The sequence below is a fragment of the Lactuca serriola genome, chromosome 8 (assembly GCF_051521515.1).
Source record: "Lactuca serriola cultivar US96UC23 chromosome 8, Lser_US96UC23_V15, whole genome shotgun sequence".
NCBI classification, from domain to species: Eukaryota; Viridiplantae; Streptophyta; class Magnoliopsida; order Asterales; family Asteraceae; genus Lactuca; species Lactuca serriola.
Genome location: NC_136415.1, coordinates 202,165,807 through 202,182,682, shown reverse-complemented (window position 1 = coordinate 202,182,682; position 16,876 = coordinate 202,165,807). Strand labels below are relative to the sequence as shown.

The following is a 16,876-nucleotide window of genomic DNA, read 5'->3' as shown; positions in this document are numbered from 1 at the left end:
TAAAAGTATAATTATTAAATTTAACCATCTAGTATTTTAAAAGTGTAAAATACACACTATACTATATATAACATTAAAAGTCTAACATTATATATATGTATGAATAAAAAGTCAGTCTTACCGTTAGTAGACCTCATTCACGAAGCTGGTCTATAAGGGGTGTTTAAGGAAATTGCCTATAAAATGGCGATTGAATGGGTATCCACTCTTACCCACCGCACTCTTGACTAGTGGAGGGTCGTTAGCCGAACGGGTAGGATAGGACAGAAACCTTCCATTATAAGTATAATGAAATACAAAAGTAACTAAATGCTTTTAAAAAATTCCTAATCTTAGTTACTTTAGGCAAAAGTGAATTGATGCAATTCCATGAAATTACACTTTGTACCCTTGCGAAGACGTTAGTGGAGCGTGCGTGGTTAACCGGCACACTAAATGGTTCTAAGCAAAGGTAGCAAAGGGTGACTCAATGTTTGTCATAGTTCGGTGGAGCATGTGTGGTTAACCGGCACATCGAATAGGTGACTGTAACATGTGGGGGCACCATGTAAGTTTGCATGGTTATTCACACCCTGTTTTGTGATCCTCGACATCCCAGTCACAAATCGAGGGGCATATCGAGATTTAAACATGCCATTGAAAAGTTCAATGAATCTCAAAAGATCTAGGAATTTTCAATAGATTTAAAACTTAATTTTGTTTCATTTTTCATGGTGGAAATTAGTGAATCGTCATTCACTTACCTTCAAATGTTCTGCAATTTGGGTTACGGCATCTCTCTCCCAAGTTGTAGAGTATTGTGTTGGGTCCTAGCCTTAATATCTCATTTGGGTGATTTATTAAGGACTTAATCGATCAACTAACTTGAATTTGTTTTCTCCCGTTTTGTAGATGTCAAAGTATGACAACTATGGTATTCCCAAATCCCGTGGAACAAGCTTTCCACATGAAGATGATATTCCATGATTCGATCGAGGAACAAGAGATCATGCTTCACTTCCTCCACCTCCTCCAATTATTCTCCCTAACCCACAAGTTCAAAAGATTGAGAATTTCAAACTCACTCAAGCCCTTTTGGCAAGTAAACATGAAGAAGGAAAGTCAGTGTGTGCACACATCCTAGAGATGAAGTCACACATTGATACATTAAGAATGTTGGGATCTGTTGTCTGTGAGGAGCTGGCTGTTGACTGGGTTCTTCAGTCACTTCCTGACTCATATAGTGAGTTTGTAAGAGAGTACTATATGATGAACCACGACGTAACCCTCATTAATCTCTCCTATATGCTTATTGCTGTTGAATCAGCAATGATTTGGCGCACTGGAAAAGCAAAGTTGATTGGTGGATCTGCCTTCCGGACCTCTATGGATATAGGCAATGGCAACGAAAGACATGCCATGATCGAAAAGGTTGATCATAAGAGAAAGGAAAAGTCAGAAGTAGTTCCGTGTGCTATTCCAAAAGAGTCAATTTGCTTTTATTGCCAAGAGAAGGGGCATTGGAGACGAAGCTGCCCTATTTACCTAAGAGATCTAAGAGATGGGAGAGTCAAAACGTATGGCTCTGCTTTAGGTAAAATCCATTAACTAACTCTTTTAAGTTCCTATTCTCGATTCTTAATACATGATGTGATAAGATTACAATTGATGTTTTATAGGATCAAAGAAAAGGAGAGGAAGCTTAAGGGAAGAAGTGAGCGGAATCTAATCGTGAAGAAATGGATTTCGATCGTATTTCTTGAAGATTAGATTCTTGAGCTACTACTTAGAGTTAGAAAAGATTGCTAAGAAATATGTATTAACATAGTTTTTCGATGAGTTGCATTGTAAGGACAAATTTTTCCGCATTAAAATAAATTTTGTTTTATATTATTTATATATCCTTGCAATGGCATGCATGAAAAATTGATGTTTGAAGATTTCTATTATTAGCAATAATGGATTTGATTCTTAATTGTGTTATTTGTCGAAATGTTGAGAATTTACCAAATAGGGAGAGTTTCTCATCGCACAAGTTTCAATTGGACAGAAACTTGGAATCATGCAACGTGTATGATGAATGAAAAAACTTTCACATTTGGAAATTAGACTAATTCGTTGACAAAGTGTCAAGTGAAGGACTAAGAGATAGAGTACACAAAGTTGTGTCTTGATCAAGTCCACCAGAAGAGTAACAAAGATATTCGTCATGATTTACTAAAAGTTTTAGTAAATATGATTATACTTATAAGATTAAGTGTAATTCTGAATTGATTAAAAGAGTTTAAATCAATAGCAGAACGAATAAGAAGAATCAAGTAGGCAGAAAGATAAAAGTTTCTCTATTCTAAGAAGAAGGGAGAGTACCTTTTATAATGTTTTATGATAGGTCTTAATGATTAAGAACCATATCTCAATTGATCCTCTAAGTGAGTCTTAGTATAATTGTATATCTGAGAAGAGGAATCAAGAATTGAAGAAATGGTTAAATCAAGAAGTCAATCATACTTCGTTCCAAAACAAGTCTTAGAGTTAAGATTGTGACATTGAGTGACAAGTCTTAAGAAGGTTTATAACATTCATCAAATGTAGAATTTGGAAAAAGGTTTCTTATTCTTGCACATTTGAAATTGGTAAGTTGTGATGTCTTGGATTAGACAAAGACCAACGAGGACCAATATTGTGAAGTGTTTTGTCTTGATAAAAGCTACACTAACTCTTGAATATTTGTTTGTCAAGAAATGTTTATTGACAAGAGAAACTTATATGTCAAGGAGTTAGTGGGAGTCTTAATGTGTGACATCCCCATTTTTCACGGCCAGAAAAGACCGATTTGTTTATGCTTTGTTTTATAAATCAGAGTAATCGTTTAAAGAAAACGGTTGCGGAATTTGTTCCCAAAACAAAATATGATAATAACTTATCAAAACATTTCTCAAAGAGAATTTATTTTCATTTAATAATAAAACCTCGGGATGTCATGTTCCGATACAGACATATAAGCATAAACAGAACTTACATTTAATTACACAATTGATTTATATCTCCTTTAAATCTCTCTGTGAAATATGTCTTCGTACTAATACCTGTGATACAAAGAAAACTGAGTGGGTCAGGCTTGGGAGCCTGGTGAGCATATAGGGTTTTCATCCCACAATGTTATATCATATATTTATAAATATAGAACATTCAAACCTGCACAATTTCACCATATAAAGACAACTCTTAACCCACCCCATTGATCCTCACAATGACACGATCTAAACTCTCGCATCTAATATTTTTCCTCTTTACCTGATCCCTACTCATGGATCTAAAACTACCCGATCCATACCCACGGATCTAAAACTACCTGATCCATACTCACGGATCTAAAACTACCTCCTGATCTGATCCATACTCCCGGATCAATAATTGTACCCAATCCATACTCCCGGAATAGGGACAATTAACTATACCATAATCCTGATCTGATCCATACTCCCGGATCTATAACTGTGCCCAATCCATACTCCCGGAATAGGGACAATTAACTATACCTTAATCCTGATCTGATCCATACTCCCGGATCTATAACTGTGCCCAATCCATACTCCCGGACTAGGGACAGTTATCTTAATCTTAATCCATATCTGATCCATACTCCCGGATCTATAACTGTGCCCAATCCATACTCCCGGACTAGGGACAATTAACTTAGTCTTAATCCATACTCCCGGACTAATAGCAAGTTTATCTCTTTACCTGATCCATACTCATGGATCTAAAACTAACCTCTAAATCTGATCCCTACTCACGGATCTAAATTGACCTCTTGATTTGATCCCTACTCACGGATCTAAACTAACCTCTTGATCTAATCCATACTCGCTGAATAACTAGATCAACAACAACAACATCGGGGCCTCTCATCTGTTTATCACACATCAACTGTCTCCCCATGTTCTACCCAACATATTAGTAGATAAAAATATATATTTTTATCCATAGTTTGAAACCTGTATAACATTCTCATTCAATACCTATTCCACATAACAGATGAGGCACACCCACATAACACGTATTTCATAGAGAATAAATCAGATCTATGAGATAGAAGAAAGTGAATATACATTCACACACATAACAACAAAACTATACACATAACACGTATTTCGTATAAAATACTTTATAATTATGCGTTAGAAGAAAGTAACCACACACTCACTTGATTAGAAGATGATCGGACAGCACTACGACTCGCAGAAGTAGTATTCTCCGGTAGATCTGGAAGATCTCTACAAAAATCGAACTTCTCGCGGGCAGAGCTTCGGCTCGGGAACCGCACTTCTCGGGATCTTCGGGATCTCGGGACTCGCCTCGGGGCTCGAGTATGATACCAGGGCTTCGGGGTATTTCTAGCACGCAAATCGATGCAAAAACGCAAGAAAAATGGAAGAAATTAGCAAATGAATCGGCTGCACTCGAATCCCTTTTATAGGGTCTGGAAGGCCGATTTACGCGGGGCGTACTCTCAGGTTACGCAGGGCGTAACGACGATAAGGTCGCTGACTCCCCCCATGGATAATATCAGCCAATTTTTATTTAAATTAAATATCGAATTTATTAAATAAACTTCAAAAATTTATATCTTCCTCATACGAACTCCGTTTTCGACGTTCTTTATATCCACGCGTAGGTGAGACTACGATCTACAACTTTCATTTAGACTTCGTCGGCTAATTTTGACTTTATTTTAATTATTTATTTTTAGTAGGCCGGGACAGGAAAACTTCGTTATAAAATCATAACTTCTTCATCCGACGTCCGTTTTCGCCTATCTTTTTATCGTTTTACTACAATTAATGAGATCTTCAATTCTCATTTAGATTGTTTCGGCTAGAAACCGCTCGGTCTCAAATCGAGCATTCGGGCTGCATACTGCTAAGTCTAAACTTCGAAAAATCATAACTTCCTCATACGAAGTCAGATTTGGGCGTTCTTTTTATGCACGCTCATGGTTTAACGTATTCTACGACTTTCATTTAGATTGCTAAGGCTAAATATTGCTCTAACGTAAATTCACTTTTTACGTCGCGCTGTGTCGTGCCGGTTCTGTCGCGAAACTTCGACATGTCATAACTTCTTCGTTATAACTCGGATTTCGGTGTTCTTTATATGTACGGAAACCTTGTAACATATACTATAACTTAGTTAAGATTATTCATTCTAAATAATCTTTCATCAAAAATTCATTTTTGACGCCTATCGTCTCTAAATTGACTAGCCCTGATCTACGGGCGTTACAATTATCTCCCCGTTAGGATGATTACGTCCCGGAATCATCAACGAAAATAGAACTTGTATAATGATTCCATACGCTATCTCTTCATCCTAAGTATTAACCGTAAATTCCATGTTTCCTCGAAAGAGTATTTAACTCTATGGCTTTCTTGACCGTAGACGATTCCCAATCTTGCATCTGCTTATTGTACTATGTTGTACTTTCAATCGTAACCCTCGAATTACCAAATAAGTCGTTATTATGGACTCCTTCGTCTTCTCAGGATAAATACTTTCCTTTATCTATTGTAACAGACCGATGGGTCGTGCTCTACTGACCTCTCATCGAATGATGCAATGCTTAGACTCAGGTCTCTTAGAGTTAAATTCCAAAATGGAATATACCTTCCTTCATATTCTAATGTGATATAATCACATTTCAGCATGTAGCATTTCTGCCTACAAACTTCTTTTAACAACGAGCGCGAGACTATCAATCGCATTAACTTCAACCTTCTGACTTAAGTCAGATGTTACATCTAACTTGGTCCTCTAGACCACGTAACATACTCCTCGTAGTCGAACTCAAATTAAACATGACCACTAGGGTCGGAACAAGAACCATCTTACTAGTCATCACCGAAAAAATGGTAATGACATACCAGAATAAAATGGAATCAATCACTAGTTTCTTGGTAACCTTGCGACTTTCCCTGATCCAAGTGCGAGTCCTGTGCTTCCGGTAGTATATGCATCTACTACCTTTCACACCTACTCATACTCGTCCCAAGTATTGTCCCGCAGTCGACCAAGTCACCATACAAGAAAATCACATAATCAATCAACACATCAGATAGCAAAACTAGGGTTTATATTATTTCCTTGAAACGGTTACACAAAAGTTCAAGTTCACCCTATACTATGCCTCTAATAGGCTACACCACATGTTACTTTTCATATCGCTACTTTATATCTTGATCTTTGGATATAAAATCCTCATTCCTGATTCCTTGCATTGCCATCTGCTTCATCAAGGATCATGTGGAATGCTTTTGGTTTTGGTGGTGCATTTGGCCTTATAGCCTCTTCTCTTCTTGGGCAGTTTTGCTTGAAGTGCCCTTCTTCGCCACACTTAAAACAGACTTCTCTTTTGGTTGGGCATTTGCTGGCGTAATGACCAATCTTCCCGCATTTAAAGCAGGTCATTTCTTTAGAGCATTCACCAATGTGCTTCCTTTTGCACTTGTCACACCATTGTGCTCCTCCCTCGAGCTTCTTCGAATCATACTTCGAAAATTTTCTCTTCTCATCGGACCTTGAAGATCCTTCCATCTTTCTTTTCTCACCCACCTCGTTTCTCTCCAGACCCCTTTCCTTTAACTGGGTCTCCACATTTTTAGCTGCTCGGACTGCTGTCTTCAAAGTAGTTGCCATCTTGACCGTTGGGCCAAAGTCGGCAGGCAGTCCATTTGCGAACCTCTCAATTTTTGAGAGTTCAGATGGCACTAAGTATGGAAATAACTTCATCTTTTCGGTAAATGTAGTAGCATAATCATCAATGCTCAATTTACCTTTCTTCATGTTCTGGAATTCATTGTTCAGATCAATCAGATCTATCTCTGAGCAGTACTGCATCTTTAACTGCTCCAGGAATGATTCCCAAGACATCTTCAGGGCTTCCCCTCGAGGCATCATATCTGCCAGTAACTTCCACCAGCTCAAGACTCCGGTCTTTAGTTGTCTAACTGCAAAGACAGTCTTCTGTTTGTTGCTACAGTCGCAACTCTCAAACACCATCTCCATTTCGGAGATCCAGTCCATAATCTCAACAGGCTTTGGGCTTCCAGAAAGACTTGGCGGTTTGGCGCCCAAGAAATTTTTATACATACGCCCATCCCTGTTTCTTTCCCTCTCTGGGTCATTCCTTTCTACTACTGGGGGTTCTGCTCGTCCAACCGTCCCACTGTAGTTACCTCCCTCTGAATGCCCTCCATTCACTTCAGGCTCTTCCACTTGAAGTGACACTTCCTCACGATTCTGTTGGAGTAATCGCCTTGTCTCCTCCATTTGGCGATCCAACATCATCTGTATCATCGCTTGCACCCCAGCCATTGTCATCGGCTCTGGTGCTGCTGCTACAACAGGTGCTTGCTCAACCACAGGTGGTTGATTCCTGTTTTCATCAGCATTTCCAACCCCACTTCTTGTTCTCACCATTTTTGATCTACACACCCAATAAGGTGAAATTAGATCCTTATTCACGATAGATATTCAAATCATCCTTACCACTCCGAAACGTTTACATGCTAGTTCTAATATCGTAGACGTACGCTTAGAATCCTAAACACATAAGGTTTCCAGATCTGGTCGGCAATAGACCATAGATCCGAACAAATAATAGCATCAATATAGCTATCACACAAAACATTTAGCACATAAAAGCATTTTAGGCATCATTCCTAAAATGAACTAGTGCTTGTGTCAATTTAGGTGTACTACCTAACATATTTTAGACACACTCCTCACAATCATTACTTAGCATTCTAAGTTTAAGTCTAGAAATTTCCTACAAATTCCTAGTTCGCTTAAACTAATGCTCTGATACCAACTGTGACATCCCCATTTTTCACGGCCAGAAAAGACCGATTTGTTTATGCTTTGTTTTATAAATCAGAGTAATCGTTTAAAGAAAACGGTTGCGGAATTTGTTCCCAAAACAAAATATGATAATAACTTATCAAAACATTTCTCAAAGAGAATTTATTTTCATTTAATAATAAAACCTCGGGATGTCATGTTCCGATACAGACATATAAGCATAAACAGAACTTACATTTAATTACACAATTGATTTATATCTCCTTTAAATCTCTCTGTGAAATATGTCTTCGTACTAATACCTGTGATACAAAGAAAACTGAGTGGGTCAGGCTTGGGAGCCTGGTGAGCATATAGGGTTTTCATCCCACAATGTTATATCATATATTTATAAATATAGAACATTCAAACCTGCACAATTTCACCATATAAAGACAACTCTTAACCCACCCCATTGATCCTCACAATGACACGATCTAAACTCTCGCATCTAATATTTTTCCTCTTTACCTGATCCCTACTCATGGATCTAAAACTACCCGATCCATACCCACGGATCTAAAACTACCTGATCCATACTCACGGATCTAAAACTACCTCCTGATCTGATCCATACTCCCGGATCAATAATTGTACCCAATCCATACTCCCGGAATAGGGACAATTAACTATACCATAATCCTGATCTGATCCATACTCCCGGATCTATAACTGTGCCCAATCCATACTCCCGGAATAGGGACAATTAACTATACCTTAATCCTGATCTGATCCATACTCCCGGATCTATAACTGTGCCCAATCCATACTCCCGGACTAGGGACAGTTATCTTAATCTTAATCCATATCTGATCCATACTCCCGGATCTATAACTGTGCCCAATCCATACTCCCGGACTAGGGACAATTAACTTAGTCTTAATCCATACTCCCGGACTAATAGCAAGTTTATCTCTTTACCTGATCCATACTCATGGATCTAAAACTAACCTCTAAATCTGATCCCTACTCACGGATCTAAATTGACCTCTTGATTTGATCCCTACTCACGGATCTAAACTAACCTCTTGATCTAATCCATACTCGCTGAATAACTAGATCAACAACAACAACATCGGGGCCTCTCATCTGTTTATCACACATCAACTGTCTCCCCATGTTCTACCCAACATATTAGTAGATAAAAATATATATTTTTATCCATAGTTTGAAACCTGTATAACATTCTCATTCAATACCTATTCCACATAACAGATGAGGCACACCCACATAACACGTATTTCATAGAGAATAAATCAGATCTATGAGATAGAAGAAAGTGAATATACATTCACACACATAACAACAAAACTATACACATAACACGTATTTCGTATAAAATACTTTATAATTATGCGTTAGAAGAAAGTAACCACACACTCACTTGATTAGAAGATGATCGGACAGCACTACGACTCGCAGAAGTAGTATTCTCCGGTAGATCTGGAAGATCTCTACAAAAATCGAACTTCTCGCGGGCAGAGCTTCGGCTCGGGAACCGCACTTCTCGGGATCTTCGGGATCTCGGGACTCGCCTCGGGGCTCGAGTATGATACCAGGGCTTCGGGGTATTTCTAGCACGCAAATCGATGCAAAAACGCAAGAAAAATGGAAGAAATTAGCAAATGAATCGGCTGCACTCGACTCCCTTTTATAGGGTCTGGAAGGCCGATTTACGCGGGGCGTACTCTCAGGTTACGCAGGGCGTAACGACGATAAGGTCGCTGACTCCCCCCATGGATAATATCAGCCAATTTTTATTTAAATTAAGTATCGAATTTATTAAATAAACTTCAAAAATTTATATCTTCCTCATACGAACTCCGTTTTCGACGTTCTTTATATCCACGCGTAGGTGAGACTACGATCTACAACTTTCATTTAGACTTCGTCGGCTAATTTTGACTTTATTTTAATTATTTATTTTTAGTAGGCCGGGACAGGAAAACTTCGTTATAAAATCATAACTTCTTCATCCGACGTCCGTTTTCGCCTATCTTTTTATCGTTTTACTACAATTAATGAGATCTTCAATTCTCATTTAGATTGTTTCGGCTAGAAACCGCTCGGTCTCAAATCGAGCATTCGGGCTGCATACTGCTAAGTCTAAACTTCGAAAAATCATAACTTCCTCATACGAAGTCAGATTTGGGCGTTCTTTTTATGCACGCTCATGGTTTAACGTATTCTACGACTTTCATTTAGATTGCTAAGGCTAAATATTGCTCTAACGTAAATTCACTTTTTACGTCGCGCTGTGTCGTGCCGGTTCTGTCGCGAAACTTCGACATGTCATAACTTCTTCGTTATAACTCGGATTTCGGTGTTCTTTATATGTACGGAAACCTTGTAACATATACTATAACTTAGTTAAGATTATTCATTCTAAATAATCTTTCATCAAAAATTCATTTTTGACGCCTATCGTCTCTAAATTGACTAGCCCTGATCTACGGGCGTTACATAATGGTCTTGAAAGGGTTCAAGAACAAATCAAAATAAACCTTATCGAACATTACTAGCACACGACTTGAGGTTTACAACCTATCGTGTTGACACTATCTTGTTTCTGTGTCGTTCCAATCGAGTTAATTATGCATATGAGTTCTATGAGTTCTCATTTGAACGCATAAAAGGCAAGCACCTTGATCAATGAAAAGTACATTGATAGGAAAGGGTGAGCTGCTTAACTACTTGGAAGACATGGTGAGCACTCGTGTTACCATAAGGCAAGAAATCAAGATTGAGAAGGCTCGGTCCATATGAGTTTGAATTTGTCGTAAACTTTGGTTTTGACAAATTCACATGGATAGGAACACATACACCATTAAAATCTAAGTGTCATAAGATTCCCTCCTTCATAGAAATGACTGTGAGGAAATGCTTTCACTAAGAGAGATTTTAAGAAAATAGTGATTGTGAAAATTGGAGTCTCGAATTCGATTATGGTTACGATATCCCTTTCCATGATTTGAATTGTGAGATTTGACAATTAGTCTGAATTGTTTAGACACACATGTGAATTATTTAAGGCAAAAGTGTATAAGTTTGAGAAGCTTAGATAAAAGGATTATCAAAGCATTAAGTATTAGAAATATGAACTTAAGAAATTCAATAGGTATTGTTTTTCTGGAAGTTAAGCTATTTTCTGAATACATGTCAAAGCTAGTGGGAGCATAAATGTTGTGCTTGTATGATTATTAGGGTAAGTATTGCAAGTTAGCAATATTAATTATAGAAAACAAGAGTTATACCTTGCAAAGTCGTAAGGATTGAAAAGTTGTTTTGCTATAATTAAGGGAGAGAATATTATGCTTCATTTCAAATATAAAGGCTTAGGTTGTGGAATGTTAATAAATTTAGTCAACGATACATAGTGCGTTCTTAAATTTCTATTATGATCATGGCATCCCTCTTCATAGTTCGAATTGTGAGAATGTGACACATTAAATATTATGGCAGAAGATTGATAAAGTATCATATCTTTATGTAAGACATTATGCATCGTGTCCCATACGCTTCGGGTATAGGATCGATTGCAAGGGTTATAATATTTAACCGTTCTAAAAATTTTCAAATGTCTAGCGCATTTAGAGGGAAAAAGGACAAGAATCGGTTTTGACTAAGATAATTAAACAACTATCAAAGGACAATCCAAAGTTCGCCGAGGATTGGTCGCTTGTGAGTAGTTGGAAGTATAGTATTGGATGGACCATATCGACATTATTATGAATAGATAAGATTCTATTAAGAATGAGTTGTCATATGGAAAATATGGAAATGATTCCATATTAGGAGTTGGATATTGAGTGTCTTTGTCTAGATTAGAAAATTTTATGCAAAAGGATGTTCAAGGAATGTACTTTGAGTGAGAGACATCACGTCTATGGAATTGTATTGTAACAATCTCAGATAGAGGACTTTGTAATTTCATTGGCAATAGTTATTGTGACTTTTGTACTATGACATTGTGAAAGGATCATTACATAAAATGTTAGCATCTAGCATATTCTATAAGTGGTAAGAATTTGATATTCTTTCACTTGTGAAAAGGATTAGGAGTTGTGAAATGAGTATGATTGGAAATGTGTTCATTTGATCTATTTCACAATGTAAGGACCATAGGTAAACATTGTGTGCATGCTAAGAGCATGGGACAAGTATTGTTATAATTCAAGTAAGAAGTTGATTACCCGAAACAACAAATAATGAGTAATCGATATGGTGATAAATAAAAGGTGTTTTATTTATACTCAAAGGTTTGAGGACATATGGGATTAGTATTATTCTTGTGTTTCACTTTGCATGTTTTGACTTCCTGAATAATTTAATTGGTTCAGAACAGTCAAATTATTCGAACGGACCACAATCGTTCATATGTTGGAAGTAGGTATGAACGAAGATTTTCGTGAATTGGTGTGTGGATTGTCTAAAGTGTATTAGACATAAGCAATTGTTTGCTGCAACGTTCATGAGTGCTTATGAATATGATTTGAGCATTGGATTAAACCCACACTCACTTGGATCACTTCATGAATTGTATCACGAGTGATTGGTAAGACGATAACATCTTATATTCTTGAAACCGAGATGTGTGAGTTGTATCTTGCGAATCGTTTGCACATTGATAATATGTAAACGCACCAGTAACTTGGTGTTATAAAACATATTGTTGTGTGTGATTCGGTAAGTGAGTGAAAGCGAGCATTGAGTCAAAGTTTATCCATTCCTTTTATCCAAAGTAGGATAAAAGCGATATCTTTGGGCCCCTCGATGATTTAGTGATGGCACCTAAGCGCTTGGCTGAGCCGAGACTAAATTGATGGTTCAATTGTAGTCTGTTGCCAGTCGTCATAAATCGGAAGTCGGGAAATAGTATAGAGGGAATGATTAAGTTCATGTCTCATATCTATACGATATCTAGAATGGAGGAATATATGATCCCTTATCTAAAGGACACGCGTATCTGATAAAATCAGAGTTGACAACAGCTTTGGAAAGCTACGATTGCAGATCAGGATCTGAAGTCATACGCAGAATAGTTATTAGACTTATCCAAGTGGGAGACTGTTGGATTAGTGTCTAAGTCGATAACTATTTTGGTATGTACTTGACCTGATGGTGCATGGTCCTTTTGGGTTGCCTTCACCAAAGCAACTTGATAGGATGAATTATGGAGAGAAAGGATTAATTATGATTTATTAATATATTATGAGAATAATATATTAAAGGAGAAATCATATTGTTTAATTAATATTAGTCAATAATTAATTAGGAATTAATTTTGTGGCTAAAAGACATTAATTAAACTTAAGGGACTAGAACTGTCAATTGTATGATAGTTGAATATTGAGCTAATGGACTCCATATTAAAGGGGTGGACGAATTCTATGGGGAAACCCATTAGAAATCATCCTAGGCCTTTAAGGAAGAAGTCCATGGGTTGCTTAGGGCCTAAGCGTCCAAATTAGGGTTTCCTTGTTAGATAACCCTAATAGCCTCACTATTTAAAGATCCCTAGAGCACCAAAAACGTGTGGAAGTAAGTCCTTAGGGTTTTGGACGGTTTTGGGCAGCCTTCTCTCTCCTTATTCTTCATCCTCTTGCTCTTGGTGTTTGTGAACCATTAGAGGAGTGACATTTGTGACTCTAAGCTTTCTAAAGTCATTACAAGGAGGATTTGTGATTGTTATTGCTACATAACAATCAAGGTAAGATCTAAACCTCTTTCTCATGTTAATATGATTAATTGTATGCTAGAACTAGGGTTTAAAGTCTTGGATGAATTACATGTACAATAGAGAAACCTAGATCCAAGCATTAGGATTGCATGAGCACATAGGATGTTCTTATGGCTAAAAACCATCACACCGGCCGCCGTTTCGGGTGGCGGTGTGTCTTGCCTCGTCAAGTGTGATTCGTTTGGGGTGCTTGAAACCCTAATGGGCCTTGTTAGGCTAATGGTCCCAATGTAGCCTAATGGGCTTAGTGAAAATCCTAATGAGTCTAATGGATTCTAATTGACCCAATAAAACCTTAGTGGGCTTAATGACATTCTAGTGGGCCTAGTGTAACAGCCCAAAATCTCAAATATTGTTAAATTGCATTTTTGGGTGTTTTAAAGGGGAGACTCGGCGAGTTGGAGCAAGACTCGCCGAGTAGGGTCGCAGATTTGGTCGCGGGTTCGCGACTGGACTCGACGAGTCCAGGTATGGACTCGGCGAGTCGACGCTGTTCAGTGGAAAACCCTAGCCGTTCAGTTGGGAAGTATATAAGGGATCTTATACCTCCATTGTTCGCTTTTTGGCCGACTGAGAAGGATCCTAAATCGGTTGTGGGCATACAGAACAAGGATTGAAGATCATTGGTGATTTGAGGAAGTTATTGTCCAAGAAGGAGAAGGTTATGGCTTATGGGACAGCAAGGGAATCACGTTTTGAGGCTTGGGGACAATGAGAGTGCATGATTCAGGTAATCTTTCGGATTATTTCCTGTTATGTGAATGTGTGCATGGATTTAGGGTTTGTGAAACCCATTTGGAGTTTAGATGGATTGTTATGTTGTTATACAAAAGTTTATACCCTGGTAATAGGATGATTAGAGGTCCAGAAGTCCCCTTAGTGTGTTTTTCGGGAATATATGTATCTCAGGAAGCAGTTCGATTGACTGCATGGCGTGAACTCGCCGAGTCGGATGATCAGACTCGGCGAGTAGCTTGAAGATTCACTGGGACTCGCCGAGTTGTTCTTCAGACTCGGCGAGTGGAGTCGGGGTGGCCCCGCGATTCTTCCAGGAGTGACTCGTCGAGTCAAAGAGGATACTCGACGAGTAGAAGGGGAATCTTAGAGGATTGAAGGACGACCAGACTCGCCGAGTCGCCAGGGAACTCGCCGAGTCCAGTCGAGCTGACAATGGACTGTTGACCAGAGTTGACTGGTGTGATTTCTTAGGGTCAGTTAACGTGGAAGATAGAAGTATTAAAAAGAGATATATGATGAGACAGGGAGCTTGTAGCTCGGAGGATCAAGTGCAAGAGATTTCAGGAGTTGCTGTCTTCCAGTGTCCGCGAGGTGAGTCTTCTCACTATACCTCACCCGGAAGGGTTTGATTGTGTGACCGAAAGGTCAAGTGTGTTGTGTGTTATGTTTATATGCTATGAATGGAAAGTTAGTTGCTACGCGTGATATACATGCTTATATATGGGCCGGAAGGCAAGGTATTATGTGACAGAAAGGTCAGGTATGATATATGATATATGTGCTTTATGTGTTAGAGTATTTGTATTATGTGTTATATATGTGTATGGGCCGGAAGGCAATTATCTTGTGGATCGAAAGATCCGGGCCGGAAGGCAATGTTATGTGGATCGAAAGATCCGGGCCGGAAGGCGATGTTATGTGGATCGAAAGATCCGGGCCGGAAGGCAAAGTTATGTGGATCGAAAGATCCGGGCCGGAAGGCGATATTATGTGGATCGAAAGATCCGGGCCGGAAGGCGTATGTGCGTAAGGTATATTGGGGAACTCACTAAGCTTCGTGCTTACGTTGTTTATGTTATGTGGTTTCAGGTTCTTACAGTAACGCGGGATGGCAACGGTTCGATTGTACACACCGAAGAAAGAGTTGTATTTTGGAGGATCCTGGTCTTCTATTATAATGAAAATGAAACTATATTTTGTAATTCGAATGTGAATAAGATTTTAAACAAGTGTTCTTAATATTAAATTGAGTATTTAAATGAAAATTTTGTTTTTGGAAATCACGGTGTTACAAATTGGTATCAGAGCCTTGGTTTGAGGGATTCGGACGCACCTACGGGTAAATCTGGACTCAAACTGAGGAAGTAAGAAAAAGTTTTCCAAACAAATGGTTTTCTAAAAGTGATTAAGAGTTCAAAGAGAAAGCAAGAAAGAGCAGTGTGTACAATCAGCCAGAGCCAAACGGTGATTTCCCAAAATACCCTTACTTTTGTATTATGAAATATCTATTATGCACTTTATGAGATATTATTGCATGCTAGGGACAGGCTAGGTATTTCACATCTTAGGACTAGAGTGGCCTGATTTGTGATGCCTTAGTCTAGGGTTTGCTGTTATATGTGCGTTATGCTTTTGTGTGTATGTGATGAGTGAGAGTATCTAGTTAGAACGCACAAGGGGTAAAGCTACGGGGTACAGAGGTACTTCCGAGGATGAGCCGAGAAGGTGGAGCTACCACAGATGGGAAGTCCTATGTATGCTTCAATGCTCGAATGCTGCTTGCTTTGTGCTTTGTGGAGTTGTCGATGATGGGAGTCAGCTACTAAGTGAGTATGACGATACTCAGGAGGTAGAGGGCTGGCATCATTGGGAACTCTTCAGCAGCTGATAGCAAAGAAGTGGGAGGACAGCGGAAGGGACTAGGGAGTGAATCTAGCCAAATGAGTGCGCTGGTAGAGTAGAGGATTTCGCTGGAAGCGATGAGATGGGTGAAAGAGCAGGTTTATCAGCTACTTAGGAACTCTGGGATGGTCCGTGTGGAAAGTATGGGTAGATGTGGCAGGTAGTATGGGCCCGTACTACTGAAAGCAGAGGACCCATACTTGATACAGGGGGCATTCTGAAGGTCCTAAGGAACAGATTGAGGATTGATGTTATGGTTCGAATACCATACATCGGAGTGGATACAGAGTGATGTTATGGTCAGGGCACCATACATCGGAACAGTTCGAGATAGATGCTGTGGTTCGAGTGATATACATTGGAGCAGGTTGAGGAATGGTGCTATGGTTCAGGTACCATACGCCGAAGCATGTTGAGGAGGGATGTCATGGGATGAGTACCATGGTCCGTAGTGGGTGGTGCTTGTGGCTATCTTGTTATCCGGTTATCGATCGGACGAGCACGAGCGAGCGGGATGCGAGGATTCGCGAGATCCGGCGTGATGAGGTTGCTGCATTGTTGCGGGCTGAGTCGCCAGAATTGTTTGGGTCGATCAGGACCACTATGATTGAAGTAGTT

The 16,876-nt window shown here is 38.9% G+C and overlaps 1 protein-coding gene across 1 annotated transcript; it reads right to left on the bottom strand.

Annotated features, from left to right (window-relative positions):
• Positions 1-6,271: 6,271 nt before the first annotated feature.
• On the bottom strand, positions 6,272-9,474 carry LOC145067765 (uncharacterized). The gene is made up of 3 exons (XM_079014821.1): positions 9,263-9,474; positions 6,420-8,141; positions 6,272-6,372 (listed from the first exon to the last, which is right to left on the bottom strand). The coding sequence occupies exons 2-3, from the start codon at positions 7,456-7,458 to the stop codon at positions 6,272-6,274; spliced, it is 1,140 nt and encodes a 379-aa protein (XP_078870947.1). The 5' UTR covers positions 7,459-8,141; positions 9,263-9,474.
• Positions 9,475-16,876: the final 7,402 nt, after the last annotated feature.